Raw genomic sequence first — 23,888 nt, 5'->3', positions numbered from 1 at the left:
AACTGAGAAACATAATTAATAACAGGCAACAAACATAAACCATAAACAGTTAGCAGATAAATTCACAGTGCATTAGTTTAGATTCTCCAGCGAGCGGGCATCTGACCTCTAGTGACTCTAGTGGACCTACGGAGCTCACTAACTGGTTCTGCACTACAGGGTGTAGGAGGTGTTATGGGCAAGCTGGGCAGCTTTCTGCGCACTCTTTGGCTCACTAGGGGCACGGCAGGCTCACTACTAGCAGAGGGTTGATCCTCCTGTACTGCTGGTGTGGACTCTTCTGCCTCTTGGGCCGGCTGCTCTTCCAGCTCTACCGGTTCCTCTGTAGGCACTTGCGGGGCTGGCTGGAGAAAGGTGAGGACGGGTACCACGACAGCGCCGTTTACTTGTGTCCAAGACTGGGGGAAGTCTCCGAGTACGGTACTGATCATTTCTTCCCTTTCCTCTGCGGGTTGAGGGTTTCCTTGATCTTCTTCAGGGCTTTGCAGCTGCTCGGGACACTTCTTCAGGTGGTCTCTGGAGACAATGGCTGTGGTTTCTCCCCCATCCTTACTGATTACGCAGATTTTTGGGTTCTCATGGCTTGATGGCAGTACGGTGTACGGGTCCTTCTCCCACTGGTCGTCCAACTTGTGGAGCCGCCTCTTCCTCTTCAAGACCTGCTCTCCAGGTACCAGGGGAACAGCGGGAGCATACTGGTTATAAGCCTTCTCTTGCCTTTCTCTAGCTTGAGACAGACTTCGCTCGACGCTCTCCTGTACTTTCCTATACTGCTGCTGCCGTTCTGTATCCCAGTCTGCCTCTGGCGAGGTGTCCTCAGGCGTCAGGACTCCCATATCCAGTTCAATAGGCAGCTTACCAGGTCTTGCTCTCATTAGGTAAGCCGGGGTACAGTTGGTGGAACCTACAGGGATGTGGTTATACAGGTCCACCAGATCGGGCAGTTTCTCAGGCCACAGACTGCATTCTTCCAGGGGCAATGTTTTTAGCAGATCTATCACCACCTGGTTCATCTTCTCGCAGAGTCCATTGGTTTGAGGGTGATAGGGCGTTGTTCTTATCTTCTTGCAGCCATACAGGTTGCAGAACTCCTGGAAGACCTCCGCTTCGAAGGCTGGTCCTTGGTCTGTCAACACTTGGTCCGGGTACCCATGTGGACAGCAGAAGTGCTGCTGGAAGGCTCTAGCTGCTGTTTGAGCCGTTAAGTCCTTGACCGGGACCACCACCAGGAATCGGGAGTAATGATCTACGATTGTGAGGGCGTAGACATACCCAGATCTGCTTGGAGCCAGTTTCACATGGTCCAGGGCTACCAGTTCCAGTGGCTGTCTGGTGATGATGGGCTACAGGGGAGTCTTCTGGCTGGCTCGGTCTTTTCTTCTCAGGTGGCACGGGCCACAGTCTCTGCACCACCTCTCGATGGCTCCTCTCATGCCTACCCAGTAGAACCGTTCACGCAACAAGAACTCCAGCTTCTTCCATCCGAAATGCCCTGCTCCGTTGTGGTATGCCTCCAGAACCATAGCCGCGTCTCGTCTTGGGACCACTACCTGCCAGGTCAACTCATGTGTTCGAGAGTTAACCATTCTCCGGCACAGCTTCTCCCTGTAGAGGAACAGCTTACTTTTCTCCTTCCACAGTTGCTTGGTCTCCTCCGGAGCATCTGGGTCAAGACGGGCATCGGCCTGGGTCAGCATTTGCTTCACCAAATGGACTGCGGGATCACTGTCTTGCGTCTCCGTCCAGTTGTAGTGGGGCAAGGGATTGAACGTCACGGAGCGCCTGTCCTTCACATGGTGGGAATACAGGGTAATCCCATGACGGTGGAACGCAGGGAGCTCAACTTCTTCCAGATGTTCTGGATCTTCCCCTACGTCCGGTAAGTTCGGCATTCTAGACAGGGCATCCGCGTTGGCATTTGAGCGTCCTGCCCGGTATTTGATGGTGAATTCAAAGTTGGACAGGCGGGCCATCCATCTCTGTTCCAGGGCACCGAGCCTAGCAGTGTCCAGGTGTGTCAACGGGTTGTTATCCGTGTACACGGTGAATTTGGAGGAGGCAAGGTAATGCTTGAAACGTTCGGTCACTGCCCACACTACTGCCAGGAACTCCAGCTTGAATGAGCTATAATTCTCAGGGTTCCTCTCCGTGGGCCGTAGCTTTCGGCTGGCGTAAGCGATTACCCGTTCTTTCCCTTGCTGGATCTGGGACAGTACGGCTCCTAGCCCGATGTTGCTTGCGTCCGTGTGGAGGATAAAGGGCTGGCTGTAGTCTGGATATGCCAGGATTTCATCCCCCGTGAGGGCCATCTTCAGCTGGCAGAAGAACTCCTCTTCCAGCTTTTCCCACCTAAAGGGCTGCTTCTGGTTTTTGGCTTTCCGAGATTGACCTATCAGGAGGTCCTGCATAGGGGCTGCCATTTTGGTGAAACCGGGAATGAATCTTCGGTAGTAGCCTACCAACCCGAGGAACTGCCGCACTTCCTTTATGCTGGAGGGTCTTGGCCAGTCCTTAATCACGGTGATCTTATCAGGGTCAGGAGCCACTCCGTCAGCACTCACCACGTGTCCCAGGTATTGCACCTTTGGTTTCAGGAGGTGACACTTGGAGGGTTTCACCTTTAGGCCGTAGTTTGCCAGAGCTTCAAACACTTCTGCCAGGTGTTTCAGGTGGTCCTCGTAGGTCTTGGAATAGACGATGACATCGTCCAGGTACAACAGGACCGTCTCGAAGTTCCGGTGTCCCAGACAGCATTCCATCAACCGTTGGAAGGTTCCTGGTGCGTTGCAGAGCCCGAACGGCATACAGTTAAATTCGCTGAGACCCATCGGGGTGGTGAATGCGGTCTTCTCCCGGTCTGCCTCTGCTACAGGAACCTGCCAGTACCCGCTAGTGAGATCCAAAGTAGAGAAGTTAGCAGATTTTAATGCAGCTAAGGACTCTTCTATCCTTGGTAACGGGTACGCATCTTTGTGTGTGATACGGTTGACCTTCCTGTAGTCTACACACATCCTCATGGTGTTGTCTTTCTTTTTCACTAAGACTAGTGGAGCTGCCCAGGGGCTACAGCTGTCCCTAATTACCCCAGCCTCCTTCATGTCTTTTAGCATCCCCTTGGCGTGTTGGTAGTGTGCAGGGGGTACGGGTCGGTATCTCTCCTTTATGGGAGGATGGTCTCCCATGGGGATGTGATGTTCTACCCCCGTTACTCGCCCAAAGTCCAGCGGGTGTTTACTAAACACTCTCTCGTACTCTTGAACCACCCGATAGACTCCCTGTTTCTGGTGTGAGGGAGTGGAGTCAGTACCCAAATGCAGTTGCTGACACCAGGCCTCCATTGGTTTCTTAGAGCCGTTACCTTCCTCTGGTTGAGATGGAGGCAAGGGTTCCACGGCCTGTACAGAATTCTGGTTTATGGTGAACAATTTGGCTAGCGTGGCATACCGGGGCAGGTGTACTTCTCTCTCCCCGATATTTATGATGCGAACGTGCACCCTCCCATGGCGTACATCGACCACCCCCCGTGCTGTCAAAATGGTGGGCCTACTGTCTGAGTAGACGGGTTCTACCATTGCTTGGTAGTCTCTACCTCTTAGACCAATAGCTGCCCGGCACCAAATCATCATCTCACTTTTTGGGGGCATGGCAATAGGGAACGGGTCACACATTCTCACGCTACCTATCTCACCACCAGATAGTTCCACCTGTTGCCGCTTCATCAGTGCCCGGATCTCTTTTTGGAGCACACGCTGCTGGCCGGAACTGGCGTTCTTGGCAACCTGCTGTAAAATGAGAATCACCTCTGCAAGACAATTTTCAATCACATTAGTTCCCAAGGTTATTCTAGGGTGACTCTCATGACGGTCTATGTCCACTATAATCAGTCCTTGTGCCGCCAGTTCGACTTTACCGATCTTAATGGTCACCTCTTTGAATCCCACCTGTGGCACGGGCTGACCATTGCTGGCGATGATACTCAGGTCGTCATCTGGGCAGCGGGTTATGTCCGAGTCATTCCAGTACTGCTTAAAGAGCACGTACGGGATGGTGGTCACCTGTGACCCAGTGTCTAGTAGGGCACTCATAGGAATGCCATCCAGTACCACAGGCAAGATTGGACGTCCCCCTACGTATTTATCACGCCAGTTTGATGGGCCTGATGGTCTTATGCCTGGGGGTTGGCCCTCTACCCCAGGTTGTGCCCGTTTAAATGACAGTACCTTGCCACATGTCCGGGTTGATTGCAGTGGCGGCAGATGGGTCGTCCGTCCTCGTTGTATCTGTCGCTGGGTCTTCCTCTGGCCGGTGGGGTCCTCCTCAGTCGGTGCCACGGGACGTCCTCCGGTCCGGATGCCAGATGGATCTTTCCTGGAGAAGAGACCTGTAAAGACTGCACAGTTCTGGTTAGCGCGGCAACGCTCTTAGTCAGCTCTTGGACCTGATGGTGCAGGTCTGTAGCCGGGTCACTGTTTAAAGCCTGCGCATCAGCTCCCACAGGCCCTGCAGACAAGGGCGCCGTCTCCTGGTGGTAAGTGATAGCAGGGGGCCTGTGAGTCACAGCGCCACCTGATGCCGGTTCTCGGAGCACCCGGATGGCTCTGTCCTTGAACTGTGCAAAGTCCAGGTCAGGGTCCTGTAAGGCCATTGCCCGCAACTGGGTTCGGTGGGCATTGCACAGTAGACCCTCAATAAATTGTTCAGTCAACAGCTTATCTTCATTTCCCACGCTGTCAGTGTCTGCCTGCTTAATGGCTCTCAGGGCCTCTTGTAGGTTTAGAGCATAGTCTCTTATACTATCATGTGCCCGCTGTTTGCACCCATAAAATCTTAGTTTTATCTCAGCTGAGGTGCGGGTGTCAAAAGTGTCTTTCAGCCGGGCTAGTATCTCTCTGACAGTCCTCTTCCTCCCAGGTGGCCAGGACTTTACCTCCCTTTGGGCTGCCCCGATTAATTGGGCCACCAGGATGCTCACTTTTTGCTCTTCTGTGAGGGGGTACACCTGGAAGAGGCTATCCAGTCTTTCTCTAAAGTCATTTAGAGTATGTGACTCCCCTGAGTACTGGGGTAGCCAGGTTGCCCCCGGGATATAGGGCATGGTGAATGGCATGACTGCTGCAGCGATTGCGCTGGCGGTGGCTGTGGCAGTGGAGCTCCCCTCGGTGTCCGGCATCCTCCGTCCCCCCTAGTGGACCGTGGCCTACCTTGCGATGCTCTTCTTCCGTAGGCCGCGGCTCCGCAGTCGATCGTCGGGGTTGAGGACCTGGCGTCGCGCTCCGATGACGTCAGCGTAACTCTTCCTCCCTTCCAGGACCTTGCGCAGCGTCAGAGCGTGGGGCGGAGCGTGGGGCGGAGCTTCGGATCTCGCGCGCTTTCGGCGTCCACGCCCCTCTTCTTCCTGTGCGGCGTCCCGAAGATGGCGTCCGAAGGCGGGAAGCAGCTGTGGATGGCGGGAATAAGGCAGAAGACGGCGGGAAACGGTCCAAGATGGCGTCTGATGGCGGGAATCGGCTCCGGATGGCGGGAAACGACTCCGGACGGCGGGAAACTTCACCACAGGTAAGTATAAAAGTCTCTTTTTCAGGCACGCAGTACCCGGTGGTTGCGGGCACGAAATCCTGCCGACTACGCCAAAGTTGACGCGCCCCCTGGGCCTGTGCTGTTCAGGGGGATACCCGGAGCCGGATCGCTGGGATACTGGGGGTTGTAGTCTCCGTGTGGCGGTGACCCGGTCCGTGCCCAGGATGGTCAAACCAGTGGCAGTCTATTTGTATTGTAATAAGTGTCCGACTACGCCACCCGTGGATTGCGGTCAGTGGGGACCGCCGCTGCGCTGCAGACCGCTGAGGCTGATGTTGTTTGCGCTGCCGAGTATGGGATGACTCCCCACGGGAGAAGTATTGCCTCAGGGCAGCTAATGTGGAAGATGATGGGAGTGATGGTGTGAGGGTCCCAGTGCTAATGGTGCAGGAGCGGCAAGGAATCACAGAGACGTGAGGTGCAGTTCAGGGTCTTTACTGATGGTACAAGGCAGACCCTCCCGGGAGTACTGGCTAGTATAAGGTGCCTGGTCAGTCTGCGAGCAAGCAGGAGTTCCCCTGGCCAGGTGGAGTTGTAGGCCTCCCCGTTTATCTGCACTCTTCCTGGCTACCTTGCTGTCAGCGGTTACAAGTAGCCCACGTCCCTGAGTATACCGTGTGGTGCTCACCCGTATGGCTGGTGACTTGGGGCCTTCTGTTAGCCTCCGCTCCTGGATGGTGGCACTGGTCCCTTCTTTGTGACTGAGCCTCCGGGCTTCTATGGCCAGAGGACCTGGAATCCCCTGCCGGCTGGTTTCTGCTGCTGGGTATATATCAGTCCCCACAGCCTCGGACTCCTGTGTCCGGCTTTAGTAACTTCAGCCAGGGCGAGCTATATCTCTGCTCACAGCCCCTGGCCTTCAGCTGCTGCTCCTACAGAGCTCCTGTTCTCACTTTCCCTTTCCAGGCTCTGACTGCTCTGCTTGTTCTGCAGGCTCTGTCTCTGTCTTCACTCTCTAATCCTGCCCCAGACCCAGTTTATAAGGGCAGATTCCTCCCCTCCCAGGTCTGGGTGGGAAGTGTTGCATGCTTAGGGCTCCTGACCAGAGAAACCTCCCACTTGCTCTCAGACATAATATCTCTATTACTGTGGCAACCAGACCCCTGGGGTGTCACACTTACATATACCAAATGCTAACATAACACAAGATGCGAACATAAATGACTCGCCCCCTGGGCCGTGGGGCACGCGGAACCGGGCAATAGGGAGACGCTGGGAGTAGTAGTGGCGGCCCGGTCCCGCGGCTCAGGGTGGTCAGACCAGTGGCAGTCTTTTAAATGTTTCAGATAATGTCCGACTACGCCACCCGTGGATTGCGGTTATTAGGAACCGCCGCTGCAGGGCAGACCGCTGGGGCCGATGATGGATGCAGCTAGGATGGTGTGACTCCCCACGGGAAGAGTGCGGCCCCAGGGCACTGTGGTGAATGGTGGGAGTGATGGTGGTGAGAGTCCCAGTACCGGTAGTGCCGGAGGAGCGAAAAAGCACACAGACAACGTACTGCAGTCCAGGGTCTTTACTCACGGTTAATATCCAAGTCACTTCTGCAGGGAATGACTGCCCGAGCCGTGCTGCGTCCACCAGGTGAGGGGCTCGGTCAACTCCCAGGCAGTTCAGGAGCATGGCACAGGACCCCCTTTAATCCTTTCTCTGACCTGCCTCACCAGTGACCCACTTTTGTCCGCGGACTTGTGCGGTTAAACGTGGGCCCCGTCCTCCGCTGTCCTATATGGTGCCTTCCTAGCAGGTTTGATGAGGTGTCGCACCAATAAATGATCACGACGACCGGTCTTTGGCTGAGGGTAGTTTTTCCTCCACCAACTAGAATACCCAGAGAGGTTGTCAAAATTAGGCCTATTTACGTTGGAAAAGAGAAGGCTCAGGGGAGACCTGATAAACATGTATAAATACATCAGAGGGCAGTACAGAGATCTCTCCCATGACCTGTTTATACCAAGGATGGTGACAAAGACGAGGGGGCACACTATGCGTCTGGAGGAAAGGAGGTTCCTGCACCAGCATAGAAGGGGATTCTTTACGGTCAGAGCCGTGAGACTCTGGAACTCTCTGGGAGAGGAAGTGGTGATGTCCAACTCACTTAAAGAGTTCAAGAGAGGCCTGGACGCCTTTCTTGAGAACAATAAAATTACATCTTATGCTTAGTTAATTAATCCAGGTATTTAATCTGACTGCCAGATTGGTGTCGGGAAGTGAATTTTTCCTCAATGATGTAAATTGGCCTATACCGCATGGTTTTTTGTTGCCTTCCCCTGGATCAACGCGGCGGAATAGCTGCAGTGCACAAGAAATAGGCTGAACTGGATGGACGCTTGTCTTTTTTCAGCCTTATAAACTATGTAACTATGTAACTTGGGATCCGGTACCCTTAATCTGCCTGACCCTTCACCCTGGATTCTCGTGGGTTCTTAGGGTCCCTTCCACCTTCTTGTTCCTGAGCCCTTCTGTTTCTTACTCTCTTTCTTTGCAGTTCCTTTCTGTTTCTGTTCCTTTCTCTTGGAGCTGAGATGAGCCAAAATCTCAGCTCCCCTTCACCTCCTCCTCGGCCTCTCACTAGGCCCTTCTGGAGTAGAGCTCCTACAGAGCCTCTACTCCCTGTCTTCTCCTCTCTGGACAGAACTGGACTGAACCCTGTTCTAAGATGGTGCCCACCTTTTATACCTCCCTCTGACCATGAGCCCAGGTGACCAGCAACCAATGAGCTCCTTCCTACGCTCAGGAACCAACCCCTATCTGCCCCTACAGCACTGGGTGTTCCACCCCCCACCCCACTCCAGGCAGGGACATAGTCGGTCGTGCCTGCACTTCTGTCTAGTGGGAGCACCGTTGAGCTGTTCCTCGGAAATGGGGTGTGTGTGCTGTATGCAGCTAACTGAGCCCTGGTCCATACTCCATCCTTACCCGGGAGTGGAATATCACACCTCTGGACTGAGGTGCAATACCCCTGTAGCGGCCGAACCCTCGGGGCGCTACATAAACTTATAGGAATATAGGACAACCAACCCTTCTGACTAAGCATACAGAATAATTTAAACTCCAGTTTACCTTGCTGTGTAGATGAAATACGAGATCAAGAACTAAAGCCTTTTCAGCATGTTTTGAGAAAGCGTTATTCAGGTGTTTATATTGAAATATTGTATTTTTAATGATGTAATGCATATCTTTTTCTTTCACACCTAGGCTTCCATAGCACGATACTCTGGTTGGCAAGTTGCATATATTTTATGGGGTATGTCAATAATTATGCTCCTGTACAAAAGAACTTTATAACCTTAATCTGGTTTCACATTTACTGAAGTTCTTTTTTTACTGCAGGTTACTTGATAATGCACATCGTACAAAGCTTGTTTGGCCTGCTTTTTGCTTATGCATTTGTGTTTCCAATAAAACATGGCAAAGCTTTAGAAGTACTGAAAGGATTTGGAATTTCATTGTAAGTTTGGCTTACTTACTGCTTTTCAATATTATTAGTAGAATTCCATCATCTGACATGGTATTTTCTTACATTTATAAGTGTCAACTTCATATTTTTATAATTTTTATTAAAGACTACTTAAACTGTCAGATGTTTAAAAAAAAGAAAGTGCCTCCTAACTACTTTATAAATGCTTATGAGACGAATACTGTTCTTCAGGGACCCATAGCCCAACTGGCTATTGCAATACTAGTTTGGACTGCAAAATACTGATGTGTTTTAATTTTAATCTTACAACACTGACAAGAAGCTGCAGCCTGTCTCGGTGTGGCTCTCTATAAGGCCACGGCCCCATTATCAGTATTTGGTCAGTATTGGGTCCATGGGCGTACCCAGGATCAAAACTAGGGGGGGGCAAGCCATGGTCACAGATACCACAGAGAAATATATATACAGTACAATGCAAAGATTTCACTTCTTACATTACATGAGTGATATCTATTGTAAATTCTACAATAGCTCAGAAACCGGCGAATCGCTCCACACAGTATACTGGCCCCCATAAAATGCCCCATACAGGATACTGGTCCTCAAATAACGCTCCATACAGGATACTGGCCCCCATGTAACGCTCCATACAGAATACTGGCTCCCATATAACGCTCCATACAGGATACTGGCCCCCATATAACGCTCCATACAGAATACTGGCCCCCATATAACGCTCCATGCAGGATACTGGCCCCCATATAACGCTCCACGCAGGATACTGGCCCCCATATAACGCTCCATACAGAATACTGGCCCCCATATAACGCTCCATACAGGATACTGGCCCCCATATAATGCTCCATACAGAATACTGGCCCCAATATAACGCTCCATACAGAATACTGGCCCCCATATAACGCTCCATACAGGATACTGGCCCCCATATAATGCTCCATACAGAATACTGGCCCCCATATAATGCTCCATACAGAATACTGGCCCCCATAAAATGCTCCATACAGAATACTGGCCCCCATATAATGCTCCATACGGAATACTGGCCCCCATATAACGCTCCATTTGGAATACTGGCCCCCATATATCACTCCATACAGGATACTGGTCCCCATATAACGCTCCATACGGAATACTGGCTCCCACATAACACTCCATGCAGGATACTGGCCCCCATATAACGCTCCATGCAGGATACTGGCCCCCATATAATGCTCCATACAGAATACTGGCCCCCATATAACGCTCCATACAGAATACTGGCCCCCATATAACGCTCCATACAGGATACTGGCCCCCATATAATGCTCCATACAGAATACTGGCCCCCATATAATGCTCCATACAGAATACTGGCCCCCATAAAATGCTCCATACAGAATACTGGCCCCCATATAACGCTCCATACGGAATACTGGCCCCCATATATCACTCCATACAGGATACTGGTCCCCATATAACGCTCCATACGGAATACTGGCCCCCATATAACGCTCCATGCAGGATACTGGCCCCCATATAACGCTCCATGCAGGATACTGGCCCCCATATAACGCTCCATGCCGGATACTGGCCCCCATATAACGCTCCATACAGACAACTGGCCCCCATATAACGCTCCATACAGAATACTGGCCCCCCATATAACGCTCCATGCAGGCTGTTCCCCACACATAATGCCTCATGCAGGCTGTCCCCCCCCCCACATAATGCCCCACGCAGGCTGTTCCCCCCACATAATGCCCCACGCAGGCTGTCCCCCCCCACATAATGCCCCATGCAGGCTGTTCCCCCCATATAATGCCCCATGTAGGATGTCACCCCCCCCCCTTATAATGCCCCATGCAGGATGACACACACCCACCCTTCCTTATAATGCCCCATGCAGGATGTCACACACCCCCCCTCCCTTGTAATGCCCCATGCAGGATGTCACACCCCCCCTCCCTTGTAATGCCCCATGCAGGATGTCACCCCCCTCCCTCCCATATAATGCCCCATGTAGGATGTCACCCCACCTTATAATGTCCCATGCAGGATGACACACACCCCCTTCCTTATAATGCCCCATGCAAGATGTCACACCCCCCCTCCCTTATAATGCCCCATGCAGGATGTCACACCCCCCCTCCCTTATAATGCCCCATGCAGGATGTCACCCCCCCTTATAATGCCCCATGCAGGATGTCACACACACCCCCCTCCCTTATAATGCCCCATGCAGGATGTAACCCCCCCCTTATAATGCCCCATGCAGGATGTCACACACCCCCACCTCACCCCCCTCCCTTATACTGCCACAGGCCTCCATACAATAAAAAAAAAAAAAATCAAATACTCACCTCATGTCTCACCTGCTGCCGCTGCTCCGGACTCCAGCGTCGCCGGCCTCATCCCGCTCTGCGCTGTGACTGCTCAGGAGAGAGCGTGGTGTAAAGACGTCACCGCGACCCTCTGACCTGAGACGTCACAGTGCAGCAGCCGCGGAGGATGCAGGAGCTGCTGCGCGGAGGAACGGGAAGGGGTAAGTATTGTGCTGGGTGCCGGGGCCCTGAGCAAGCAGGGGGGAGCGGGCGCTGATGGTGAGGGGCCCCCCCGCCTGCTCAGGACCCCGGCATTTGCCCGGGTGCATCGGGTGCTGACGCCGGCCCTGGTGTGCAGCATGCGTCCCTGCTTCTAGGGGGGGGCGGCTGCCCTCCCCCCGCCCCACGGTGGGTACGCCCATGATTGGGTCAGTATTTTTTCTCCAGACTGGGAGCCAAAACCAGGTGAGGAACAATCAGAGAAAAGGTATAATAGAAACTAGTGCACCAATTCTGCATTTATCACCCACTCCTGGTTTTGGCTCCCACTGCTGAGAAAAAATACTGACCGAATACTGACCAAATACTGATAGTGGGGCCATGGCCTGAGGCTGCGTGCCCACGATGCGTTTTTCAAGCGTTTTTTATGCGGATTTTCCGCAGTGTAAACGCTTGCAAAACGCTTGGTAATCCGTGCCCCATGATCCCCAATGAAAATCTGCATGTTCTGTGCCCATGCTGCGGAATTTTCCGCAGTGGATTTTCCTTGCGGAAAAATCCACAGCATGTCCATTATTTGTGCGTTTCTGCATGCGGCTTTGAGGTCCCAATGCATTTGAAAAACGCAAGTCAAATCCGCATGTAAAAACGCAGCAAAAACGCATGCAAAATCCGCAAGCGTTTTTGACTGCCAAGAATATGCAGAAACGCTGCAGAAATTTTCGGCTTGATTTCTGCATCGTGGGCACATAGCCTGACTCTCTAGCTTCTCCCTCCAACCTCCCTGTCTATAGACTATTATGGGATGCAGTGTGTTACCTGATCTCTATTTGTAGAGGTATTATCAATCAATTCACAGAGTGGTTAGTGCAGGTGGCTGTAGGAAAAAAGTGGCTTTGAAATGGAGAAAACTGAGTTTTTGCGTAATAGCATATTACAAAGTTTGTTATATTCCCATGTACTATTTCCTTAATTTATGGGGGAACAAAAAACAAAAAAAACTTGTGTACTTTTCGGAACATAAGTCATTTGCCATCTAATGAAACAATAAACAAGTTTTTACTGATAACTACATATAAGTAGTGTTGAGCATTCCGATACTGTAATATCGGGTATCGGCCGATATTTGCGGTATCGGAATTCCGATACTTAATTCCGATACTTTTACAATATCGGATACCGGAATCGGAAGTTCCCATAATGCCTGCGCTCTGCAGTGTCTGTGAAGGATGACAAGTTGGATGGCAGCGCGATCCAGCCTGTCATCAGAATGCCATCCCAGCGGGGGAGAATTCTCCTGATTGTTTAAAAGCCGGCGGGCGGTAAAAAGCCGCCGGCTTTTAAACAATCACACAGCCCCATACTGCTTCCCCGCAGCCTCCCACCCCGATCCTCCGCTCCCCTCGCCACCTCCCATCCCGATCGTAAGTTAGGACCGGGCGGGGAGCACAGCACCAAGGAGCGGGGAGTGAAGGACCCGGGCGGGGAAGCCGGCAGTGAAAAGACTTCACCGCCGGCTTTCCCGTTCTGTGCTGCGCTTTCCCGCCGGTTATTTCAAATGAACAGCTGAGGTATCAGGTGATGCCGATCAGCTGTTCATTTGAAGTCGCCGCGTTGCCCTCAGAGGGTTCATGTGAGTTCATGCTTGACTGTATTGCATGAACTCACATGAACTTTCCCACGGCCGCACAGGTCAGCCTCACCTCCCAGACCCGTCATGATTAGTGTGTGTGCGGGGTGTGTGTGCGGGGTGTGTGTGCGATGTTTGTGCGGGTGTGCGCGGTGTCTGTGCGGGTGTGTGCGTGCAGGCAGACATAGGCCGATGTGACACTACTACTCCCATCGGCCTATGTCTGTCCCCCATCCACTCGTGCCAGCAGGATCAGCTCGATGGAGCAGTAGTTCCCATCAGCCTGATCCTGCTATTTAAATTGCCCCATGGTCCCCAATAAATGTTAAATACATGTCATTGGTGGCCAGTGGTTACCTACAATAAATTAGTTCATACATTACCTGTCCCCGCCGATCGCCACCTAAAATAAAGTAAAAAATAAAAAACTACACCTATACTCACCAAGACACCTAATTCCCCGAAGCCATCGATCTCCTGTAATAAAATATAAAATAATAAACCACAACCTTATCCTTACCCCTCCGTAGCAGTCCACGAGTGTCCCACGATGATCTCCAGTTCAGAGCAGCCACATAGAATGTGACCGCACTGAACCGCCGCCGCCGCTAGAATGATGGGGCCGTAAGGGTTCACCGGAGTTCAGGCAGCGCTGCTCCGGTTAGCTCCTTTACGGCCCTGCTGTATCGTGAGAAATTCCCACGGTACAGCAGTGCCGTAAAGGAGGTCTCCGGAGCTGTGCTGCCTGAATGCACTCCGGTGACCTCAGTCAGTGGCTCCCGCTGCCGGGAGCGGACGTGTTCCCGGCAGCGTGAGCTTACAGCAGCCATGCACAGCTGTCACCATCTCCAGATGTGACAGCTGTGCATGGGAGATCAGCGCAGGAACGTGGACAGGTAACTATTATTTTTAGTAAACTAAGAATTAAATAAAATTGTGTGTTTTATTTCAAATAAAGTATTTTTTTCTGGGTGTAGTGTGTTTTTTCTTTTTAACACTTTGTAGGTTAGTAATGGGGGTGTCTTATAGACGCCCATCATTACTAACCTGGGCTTCATGGCAGCTGGCGCTGACATGAACCCCACCACTATTACCCCCTGCCACCGCACCAGGGCAGCGTGGAAGAGCGAGGCTAAGTGCCAGAATTGGCGCATCCTATGGATGCGCCATTTCTGGGGCGGCTGACGGCTGGTGTTTCTAGCCTGGGAGGGGGCCAATATTCATGGCACCCTTCCTGGGCTATTAATATCAGCCCCCAGCTGTCTGCCTAGCCTGTGCTAGCTATTAAATTAGGGGGGACCCCACGTTATATTTTTTGGGGGGTTCCCCCATTTTAATAGCTAGTAAAGGCTAGGTATTCAGCTGGGGGCTGATATTAGTAGCCTGGGAAGCTCTGTGGGTATTACCCCCTTCCCAGGCTTCAAACATTTGCCCCAGCTGTCTGCTTAACCTCCGCTAGAGCCTAAAATTAAGGGGAACCCCACGCCAATTTTTTTTTAAATAAATCCTTTATTTTAACACTAAATGACAAGTACAGTAATCAACACTGTCACTGTACTTCATATATATGTGACTGACATGTTTCTATCTATCTAATCTATGTGTGAAGCTCTATTCTGTCTGTTATAAATTGTCGGGTACAGATGCTGAATTGCCGGCCGGCTTTCTTAAAGAGACGGTGCACGAAAACACTATTATTTGTTTTAATAAATCCTTTACACTAAATGACAAGTACAGTAACCAACACTGTCACTGTACTTCATATATATGTGACTGACATGTTTCTATCTATCTAATCTATGTGTGAAGCTTTATTCTTTCTGTTGTAAATTGTCGGGTACCGGTGTATGCCGCTGCTGAATTGCCGGCTTTTCATGTCATTCTACATTATTCTTAGTTGTTTTACTTCATGTAGAATTAACCTACAAGGAAAGAAAGGGTTTATTTTCATTCCGATATTTCTGTCCCATTGACTTGCATTGGTTTCCGGTATCGGAATCGGCGATATCCAATACTTTTTGGGTATCGGCCCGATCCAATCCGATACGATATTTCCTGATATCGGAAGGTATCGCTCAACACTACATATAAGTAAATTAGGAAACTTTAAAGGTGATGTCTCCTCGAGACCTTTTCAGATTGCATATGGTTGCAAACTAAAACAAGTTCTTGCATCAAAATCCCTAAAAATTCTTTATAGCACCCAAACAATGAGCATAATAACATATTATGATATATAACATAATATATTCTGACTATATTCTTTTACATTTTAATTTCGATAATATTTTTCTTTCTTTTGTTTTAAGACTCACAATTGCAGTTGTTATTTCTCTGATGATATTGCAATTTGTATTAGCCAGACAATTCTTTCTGCAGAAGAAAATATCTCCTGAGGATAAACATAAACCATTAGCGCTAAATAACAGGTAACCTTTCTTATGTGTGTTTGATTAGACTTTGATGGGCTTGCTTGACATATAGGACAAAAAAAGGTTTGCGTTTTCTTCTAGAAGCAGTACCTGCCTTGTTACAAGAGTAATGTTACTTCTGGAGAAAAAAATGTACTTTTTATATAGGAGAAAATAAGCACAAATAAAACTTACAAACAACTTGTTTACCCTTATTTATTACATGTATTTAATGTGCAATTACAAGAATGCCATTTAAAGGGAATCTATCAACAGATTTTTTATATGTACTTTGAGAGCAGCATGATGTAGGGGCTGAGACTCTGATTCCAATGTTGTGTCACTTACTAGGCTACGTGTTGTTTCAATATAATAACTGTTTTATCAGAAAGAGATTATCTCTAGGGAACTAGTTGCATCTTGCCATCTAGTCAACTGATCTGTGTAACCCCGCTCCCATCACTGATTAGCAGCTTGCTGTCAATGTGCAGTGTACACAGAAAGCTGCCAATCAGTGGTGTGGGTGGTGTTATACAGGGCTCTGCATTCTGAGCACTGCTGGATCTGTAGCAGAAAAAACTGTGATTTTATTACAACTTGCTGCACCCAGTAAACTAAGGAATACATTGCTGAAATCAGAGTTTCAGCTTCTTCATTATGCTGCTGTCAGATGGGGTAGCAAAAATCTGGTGACAGATACCCTTTAATAAGGGTATATATAGTTGAAACCAGAAGTTTACATACACTATATAAAAAGACACATATGCATGTTTTTCTCAATATCTGACATGAAATCAGAATAAACCTTTCCCGTTTTAGGTCAATTAGGATTACCATCATTTTTAATATTTCCCAAATGCCAGAATAATGAGAGAGAGAGAGAGAGAGAGAAGGTTTTAATGCATTTTTATTATTTACTGCAAAGTCAAAAGTTTACATACATTTCATTAGTATTTGGTACCATTGCTCTTAAATTGAATGACTTGGGTCAAACTGAGATATCCTTCCACAAGCTTCTCACAATAGTTGGTCGGAATTTGGGCCCATTCCTCCTGACAAAACTGGTTTAACTGATCCAGGTTTGACTTTGTTATTCTTAAGCCACTTTGTTACCATTTTGGCAATATGCTTTGGGTTATTGTCCATTTGGAAGACCCATTTCTGCCCAAGCTTTAACTTCCTGGCTGATGTCTTGAGATGTTGCTTCAGTATTGTCACATAATCTTCATTTCTCATGATGCCATCTATTTTGCAGTCCCTCCTGCAGCAAAACAACCCCACAACATGATGCTGCCACCCCCATGTTTCACAGTTGGGATGGTGTTCTTAGGTTTCCAAGTTTCTCCCTTTTTCCTCCAAACGTAACGATGGCCATTATGCCCAAAAAGTTCGCTTTTAGTTTCATCAGACGACAGGACAAGGGCCGGCTCCAGGTTTTCATGGACCCCAGGCGAAAGAGTCTCAGTGGGCCCCTTTAACAAATAGCACGATTCATGATGCACAGATACGGTGGAGAAATATAGGTATACAACACAGGCCCCAGCCAGCTCACTCATAGTTCACATATGCAGACATGCACACACACACAAAGTACGCAGACATAATAATAATCTTTATTTATATAGCGCCAACATATTCCGCAGCGCTTTACAATTCAGAGGTTTATATACAATAGTCATAAGTAACATAGCTAATGATAATACAATAATTAAAGCAAAATAATGACGACCCTGCTCGTAACAGCTTACAATCTACAATGAGGTGGGGGTGACACAAAGTACAGGGGCTTATTTACAATGAAGGTCCAGCCATCTTGTTGTACGCAGACATGCACACACACAGTATGCATACATGCACAAGCACACACACAGTACGCAGACATGCTCCCGCACACAGTATGAAGACATGCACACAGTATACAGACATGCGCACACACATACAGTACGCAGACATGCACACACACACAGTATGCAGACATGCACACACATGCAGACATGCACATATACACACACATGCACATGGTACACAGATATGGACACAGATACGGTATGTACACATACAGACATATTGAACACACATTTGAACACAAATTCTTAAAAACACATATAAAACAGACATTTATATACACAGTCATACACACTGACATACTCAGATATTCACATCATACATGCATGCACACCCATTAGAAATATTTTTAATATGGGGGATCGGGGAAGCTGGCAACAAACCTCGCTTACCTGCCCCCGGCCTGTCTCCTGTCCAGCTCCTCAGGCATGTGGCTGTGCAGGGCCGCCGGTGTGTGTTTGATGGCCGTCACAGATATGGCCCTGGACTATCAAGGGGGTCCACTCGCCGTCTGGGCCTGGGCCGCTCCCCCCAGCATCTGTGCAGGGCCGCTGGCGCTGTTTGACTGCCGTCACTTTACCAGACATGGCCATGCGCAGTGCGCTGTGCGGCTGTGTCTACTAGTAATAACACAGCAGGGGCGACACACAAGCAAAATTAAAGGTGCAGTACCGACCCCGCTACGTTAGTACTACCAGACACAGCGGCACAGCGCACTGAGCAAGGCCATGTCTGGTAAAGTGACGGCAATCAAACAGCAACAACGGTCCTGCACAGATGCTGGGGGAGCGGCCCAGGCCCCGATGGTGAGTGGGCCCCCCTGATGATCCAGGGCCCCGGCACTTGCCCGGGTGCGCCAGCTTCTGACACCGGCCCTGCACAGGACATGTCTCCAAAAATTAAGGTCTATGTTCCTGTGTGCATTTGCAAACATTAATCTGGCTTTTTTGTGTTTCTTTTGGAGTAGTGGCTTCCTCCTGGTAGAGTGGCCTTTCAGCCCATGTTGATACAGTACTCGTTTCAATGTGGCTATTGACACAATCTTACCAGCTTCCACCATCATCTTCACAAGGTCTTTTGCTTTTGTCCTTGGGTTGATATGCACATGTCGGACCAAAGCACGTTCATCTCTGGGACACAGAACCCGTCTCCTTCCTGAGTGGTATGATGGTTGGACATTCCCATCTTGTTTGTACTTGCATATAATTGTTTGTACAGATGAACGAGGCATCTTCAGGTATCTTGAAATTGTACCCAAAGATGAGCCAGACTTGTGCAAGTCCACAATTCTCTTCCTGATATCTTGGCTGATTTCTTTAGACTTTCCCATAAAGCTACACAAAGAAGCAGTGTGTTTCAGGTGTGCATTAAAATACATCCACAGATGTGTCTGTAATTTTCCTCATAGGTCAAAGAATGAATGCATGAAGTCGGCTTAGGAACTTAGCCATCTTCATATCAGGCAGATGCCAACTGTTATATAGCCAGAATCTGTCTGTAAGTACAGTGATTGAGCAAACTACGATCACCAAAATGTAATCATTTTAAATGCCGCCGTCTATATCTGACAGCGGCATTTAAAGCACATCATTGTCGGTGAGTGCATTCACTGACTCCCATCAGATCACATAGAACCAATAGGTTACAATGCCAGCACAGGGCCAGCTGAATGCCCCCATAACTGGCATCTTTGTTCTCTTGTGAATCTCGGCCAATACCACCATATTGCAGTATATAATATTTCTAAGCGATTGAATGATTGCAGATTCAAGCTCCTTCGTAAACTAAAAATAATCTTACAAAAAGTTGTAAAATAATATTGAAAAAAATAAAAAATCTAATTTTTTTTTAAAATATCATCCCCCATTAAAAATAAATAAACATATTTGGTATTGTCGTGTACAAAAATTCAAATCTATCAAAATATAAAATTATTGAAACAGTTAGTTAAACACTGAAAAACAATTTAATTGAGATGTCAGAATTTACACTTTTATATCACCGCATTTCACAAAAGAAAATACAATAAAAAGTGCTCAAAATGTCATACTATATGAACCCCAAAGATATCAATAAAAACATCAGCTCAGTGTGAAAAAAACAAGCCCTCATACAACTTACTTCAGAAAAATCTAAAAGTTACAGGTCTCAGAAAATGGCAACACTAATTCTTTTTTACAAATTTTCAATTTTATTTTTCTCCACTAAAATAACTAAAAGACTGTATAAGTTTGGTATCGTTGTAATCATACTGAGCTGGATAATCATGTTGAAATCATTTTTGCCACACAAACAGTGCCGTAAAAGCAAAATCCAAAAAATAGTGTTGGAATTGCCTTGGTTTTCTTTAACTATTTCACCACACATGGAATTCTATTCTCATTTTCTTCAGCGCATTAGAGGGTAAAAAGAATGGTGTTATTCAAGAATACAACTTGTCCTGTAAATAACAAGCCCCATATGGCTTGGTAACAGAAACAAAGTTATGGTTCTTGGAACAAGGGGAGAAAAAACAAAAGCGCCAAAGTGTTTAAATGTTTAAACTAGGAACCAGTAAGGCAATTACTGTGCTGGACGGGAAGATACTGTACATAGTGACCGGGACATAAGTAATGAAATTTGGGGTTGCATGGTGGGAGGGATTTGGACAGTCAATACACTAAGTAGTAAGAGAGGTACATGGGGATACATAAAGTGCATGTACACTAATGTCAGAAGCCTCACCAACAAGATGGAGGAATTAGAATTAATATTGTTGGAATAAAATTATGATATTGTGGGGCTATCCGAGATATATCTAGACAAAAGCTATGACTGGGCTGTTAATTTATAGGGCTATAGTGTGTTCAGGAACGACCATACAAATAAGAGGGGGAGGCTTTTGCTTAAATCTACAATCTTCCCTAAAACCCATCTTGCGTGATAATATATCTTAGGCAAATGAAAATGTAGGAGTCCTCATAAGGGGAGGGCAAAGGAATAATAAAATACTGATGCAGGAAAAATATATCTTTGTACCGTGTTAGCCAGTAGATAGAAAAATAATTGAGAGTCCTCAGTAATTGATATCTTTTAATGGCTAACTGAAAAAATGGTAAAAAAGCTTTCGAGACTACTCAGTCCTGAAGTATTTATATACAACAGGACATAGGAACAATGCCGTAAATTAGACAAGTGATCGGGAAACAGAACTATGAATATGAGAAGGGGAGAAACAGTTGTGGCAATAAATATTGGAACAGTTCATGGATAAGGAGTGTGAAAGTTTTACGGTACATTCCCACTATCCGGAGCCGCTGCAACCTCGACGCTGCTGAACAGCCACGCAGCTTCCGCCATTATTCAAATGAGAGGCCGCATTTTTTTTTTTTTTTCACATGCGGACTTTCCTCATTGATGTTAATCTATGGGGAAAGTCCACATGTGGACCCGCAAGAGAAATTGACATGCTGAGGGTCTGAAAGACGCGCCGCTTGTTATTGTCTGCAGGTGATCAGCAGGTGCACGGAGACGCATAGTGGGCATGGGATTTCTAGAAATTCCATCTACTACGCTGTAACATCTGGCTGCAACTTAAACACGCAGCGTCAAACCCGCAGGATTTCCTGAGACTTTTGTTCCATGTAGTTTTGGCACCAAACCTAAGGATTTCTTAGTACTACAAAAGTGAATAAGATTACTGAAGTCTCATGCACACATTGCTTACTTTTTCCTTGTAGATTTAAAGCATTTTCAAAACTGCATCATGTCAATTCTTTCAGTGAGGCATATACAGTAGGGGAAATAAATATTTGATACACTGCCGAGTTTGCAAGTTTTCCCACCTACAAAGAATGGAGAGGTCTGTAATTTTTATCATAGGTGAGAGACAGAATCTTAAAAAAAAATCAGAAAATTACATTGTATGATTGAATTGCATTTTATTGCATGAAATAAGTATTTGATATAATAGAAAAACAAAACTTAATATTTGGTACAGAAACCTTTGTTTGCAATTACAGAGGTCAGACGTTTCCTGTAGTTCTTGACCAAGTTTGCACACACTGCAGCAGGGATTTTGTCCCACTCCTCCATACAGATCTTCTCCAGAGCTTTCAGGTTTCATGGCTGTTGCTGGGCAACATTGAGTTTCAGCTCCTCTAAAGATTTTCTATTGGGTTCAGGTCTGGAGACTGGCTTGGCCACTCCAGGACCTTGAAATGCTTCTTATGGAGCCACTCCTTAGTTGCCCTGGCTGTGTGTTCGGGTCATTGTCATGCTGGAAGACCCAGCCACGACCCATCTTGAATACTCTTACTGAGGGAAGGAGGTTGTTGGCCAAAATCTCGCGATACATGACCCCATCCATCCTCTATTCAATACGGTGCAGTCTTCCTGTCCTCTTTGCAAAAAAGCACCCCCAAAGTATGATGTTTCCCCCACCAAGCTTCATGGTTGGGACGGTGTTCTTGGGGTTGTACTTATCCTTCTTCTTCCTTCAAAGATGGCGAGTGGAGTTGATACCAACAAGTTCTATTTTGGTCTCATCTGACCACATGACCTTCTCTCATGCCTCCTCTGGATCATCCACATGGTCATTGGCAAACTTCAAACGGGCCTGGACATGTGCTGTCGTGAGCAGGGGGACCTTGCGTGCCCTGCAGGATTTTAATCCATGACGACGTGGTCCCAGCTCTCTTCAGGTCATTGACCAGGTCCTCCCGTGTAGGTCTGGGCTGATTCCTGACCTTTCTCACAATCATCCTTACCTCATGAGACAAGATCTTGCATGGAACCCCAGACCAAGGAAGATTGACAGTCATCTTGTGTTTCTTCCATTTTCTAATAATTGTGCCAACAGTTGTTGCCTTCTCACCAAGCGGCTTGCTTATTGTCCTGTAGCCCATCCAGCCTTGCATAGGTCTGCAATTTTATCCCTGATGTCCTTAGACAGCTCTTTAGTCTTGGCTATGGTGGAGAGGTTGGAGTGTGATTGATGGAGTGTGTGTGGCGCCCCTGAGGGTTCGACCGCCACAGCGATGCTGCACTTCTCTAATGGAGTGTAGTGTTCCTCCTCTGAGGTAAGGACAGTGTGATGGTCAGGACCCCACCTCCACATCCAACACCACACTTCTCCCATCAGAGGGGGCTAGAATGCACTAGGTGCTGCCCCTCCTGGTAATCGGGAGACTGGGGAACCAAGAGATAGGGGAACCATTTAGTGGGTGAGGGTGGAGGACTCACATTTTAGTGACACTTAATAATTCATATTTAATACACAACCATCTTGGCTCTTGGTTCTTTTGACTGTTCTCTGGCATTGTGATCTCCCACGCTGAACGTGGATCCTGTGTGGGCCTGCAGCGGAGGGAGACACGGCCCTCGTACCCTGGCCTTGGGTCGAGGGGCAGGCTGCAGATAATGTATGTCTCAGCCCGGTCAAGGACCATGACCAAGAAGGCCCGGAGCTTAAGAGTGTAGCTCCACCGCAAATAGATCCCAGGGAGGATGCAGACGGAGCGGTATACGCCACCTGTCCTCGCCGACCTGATCTATTCAGAGGGATTCCGGCTGCAAGAGGGGTACCGGCCCCCGACACCCGACCTTGCTACTCCACGTCCTGGTCGGGAAAGCCCGGTAGGCCCTGAGGATCCCACCGGGTATCGGAATCGGAAGGAGCGGAGCTGCCACACGTACCCTTTTTCTGAGCGAAGTTCAGAGGGAGACCCGGCCTATCTACAAACACACAGACAGGAAAGGACCCGGTCTGAAGTCTAGGAACACTCTGGTGTGGGGTTTTAATAGAACGCTGGACTTACTCGGAGGTTGTCGGACCCCCCCGTCTCTGGTGACCGCAGTACTCCGCGAGGAGCAGGGAGACGCCTTCCTAATGCCATCTCCATCGTGAGCAAAAACCCTGGAAGTTAACCCCTATGGCCTCCGGACTCTTTATTCTGCATTACACCACGCTACGCAGCACCAGACCTCCTAGACTACTACCCCCCCTTTCCTGTCCCTCTGCCCTGAGGCCCTGCTCCGCCTGTGGGGAGTAGTAACAACGACGGCTGCCATAACACCATGCCTCGGCGGACTGCAGCAGCGCTGGTGGCCTTCACCAGGTACCACAGGTGGCGTAGTCGAGATCAGCCACTCAACCCGGATAAGCCCATACCATCCTTTTTAGTGCGACGGCCCTGGGCACGGAGCGGGTCCGGGCCACGGCGGCACCCCATCGACAACAACAGGACCCGGCTCCGAGTCCCCATCTCCCAGGGTAGGGCTTTCGAGCGTCACAGATGTGCGGACAGGTGTCTTTTATACAGGTAATGAGTTCAAACAGGTGCAATTAATACAGGTAATAAGTGCAGAGTAGCAGGGCTTCTTAAAGAAAAACTAACAGGTCTGTGAGAGTCAGAATTCTTGCTGGTTGGTAGGTGATCAAATACTTATTTCATGCAATAAAACGCAATTCAATTATTAAAAAT

General features: G+C 48.5%; 1 protein-coding gene across 2 annotated transcripts in view; it reads left to right on the top strand.

Moving 5' to 3' along the window:
* Positions 1-23,888, top strand: part of LOC141208644 (stimulated by retinoic acid gene 6 protein-like) — a 198,403-nt gene that overhangs the window by 152,300 nt on the left and 22,215 nt on the right. For both annotated transcript variants that reach the window (XM_073664586.1, XM_073664577.1), the window contains 3 exons: positions 8,776-8,824; positions 8,911-9,028; positions 15,478-15,597. In XM_073664586.1, the coding sequence (XP_073520687.1) occupies positions 8,776-8,824; positions 8,911-9,028; positions 15,478-15,597 (287 nt within the window). The remainder of the gene's footprint in view (positions 1-8,775; positions 8,825-8,910; positions 9,029-15,477; positions 15,598-23,888) is intronic.

The sequence above is a fragment of the Phyllobates terribilis genome, unplaced genomic scaffold, assembly GCF_046119375.1.
Source record: "Phyllobates terribilis strain yellow unplaced genomic scaffold, ASM4611937v1 Scaffold_1__5_contigs__length_1240528914, whole genome shotgun sequence".
NCBI classification, from domain to species: Eukaryota; Metazoa; Chordata; class Amphibia; order Anura; family Dendrobatidae; genus Phyllobates; species Phyllobates terribilis.
This window is presented reverse-complemented; position numbering and strand designations above follow the sequence as displayed.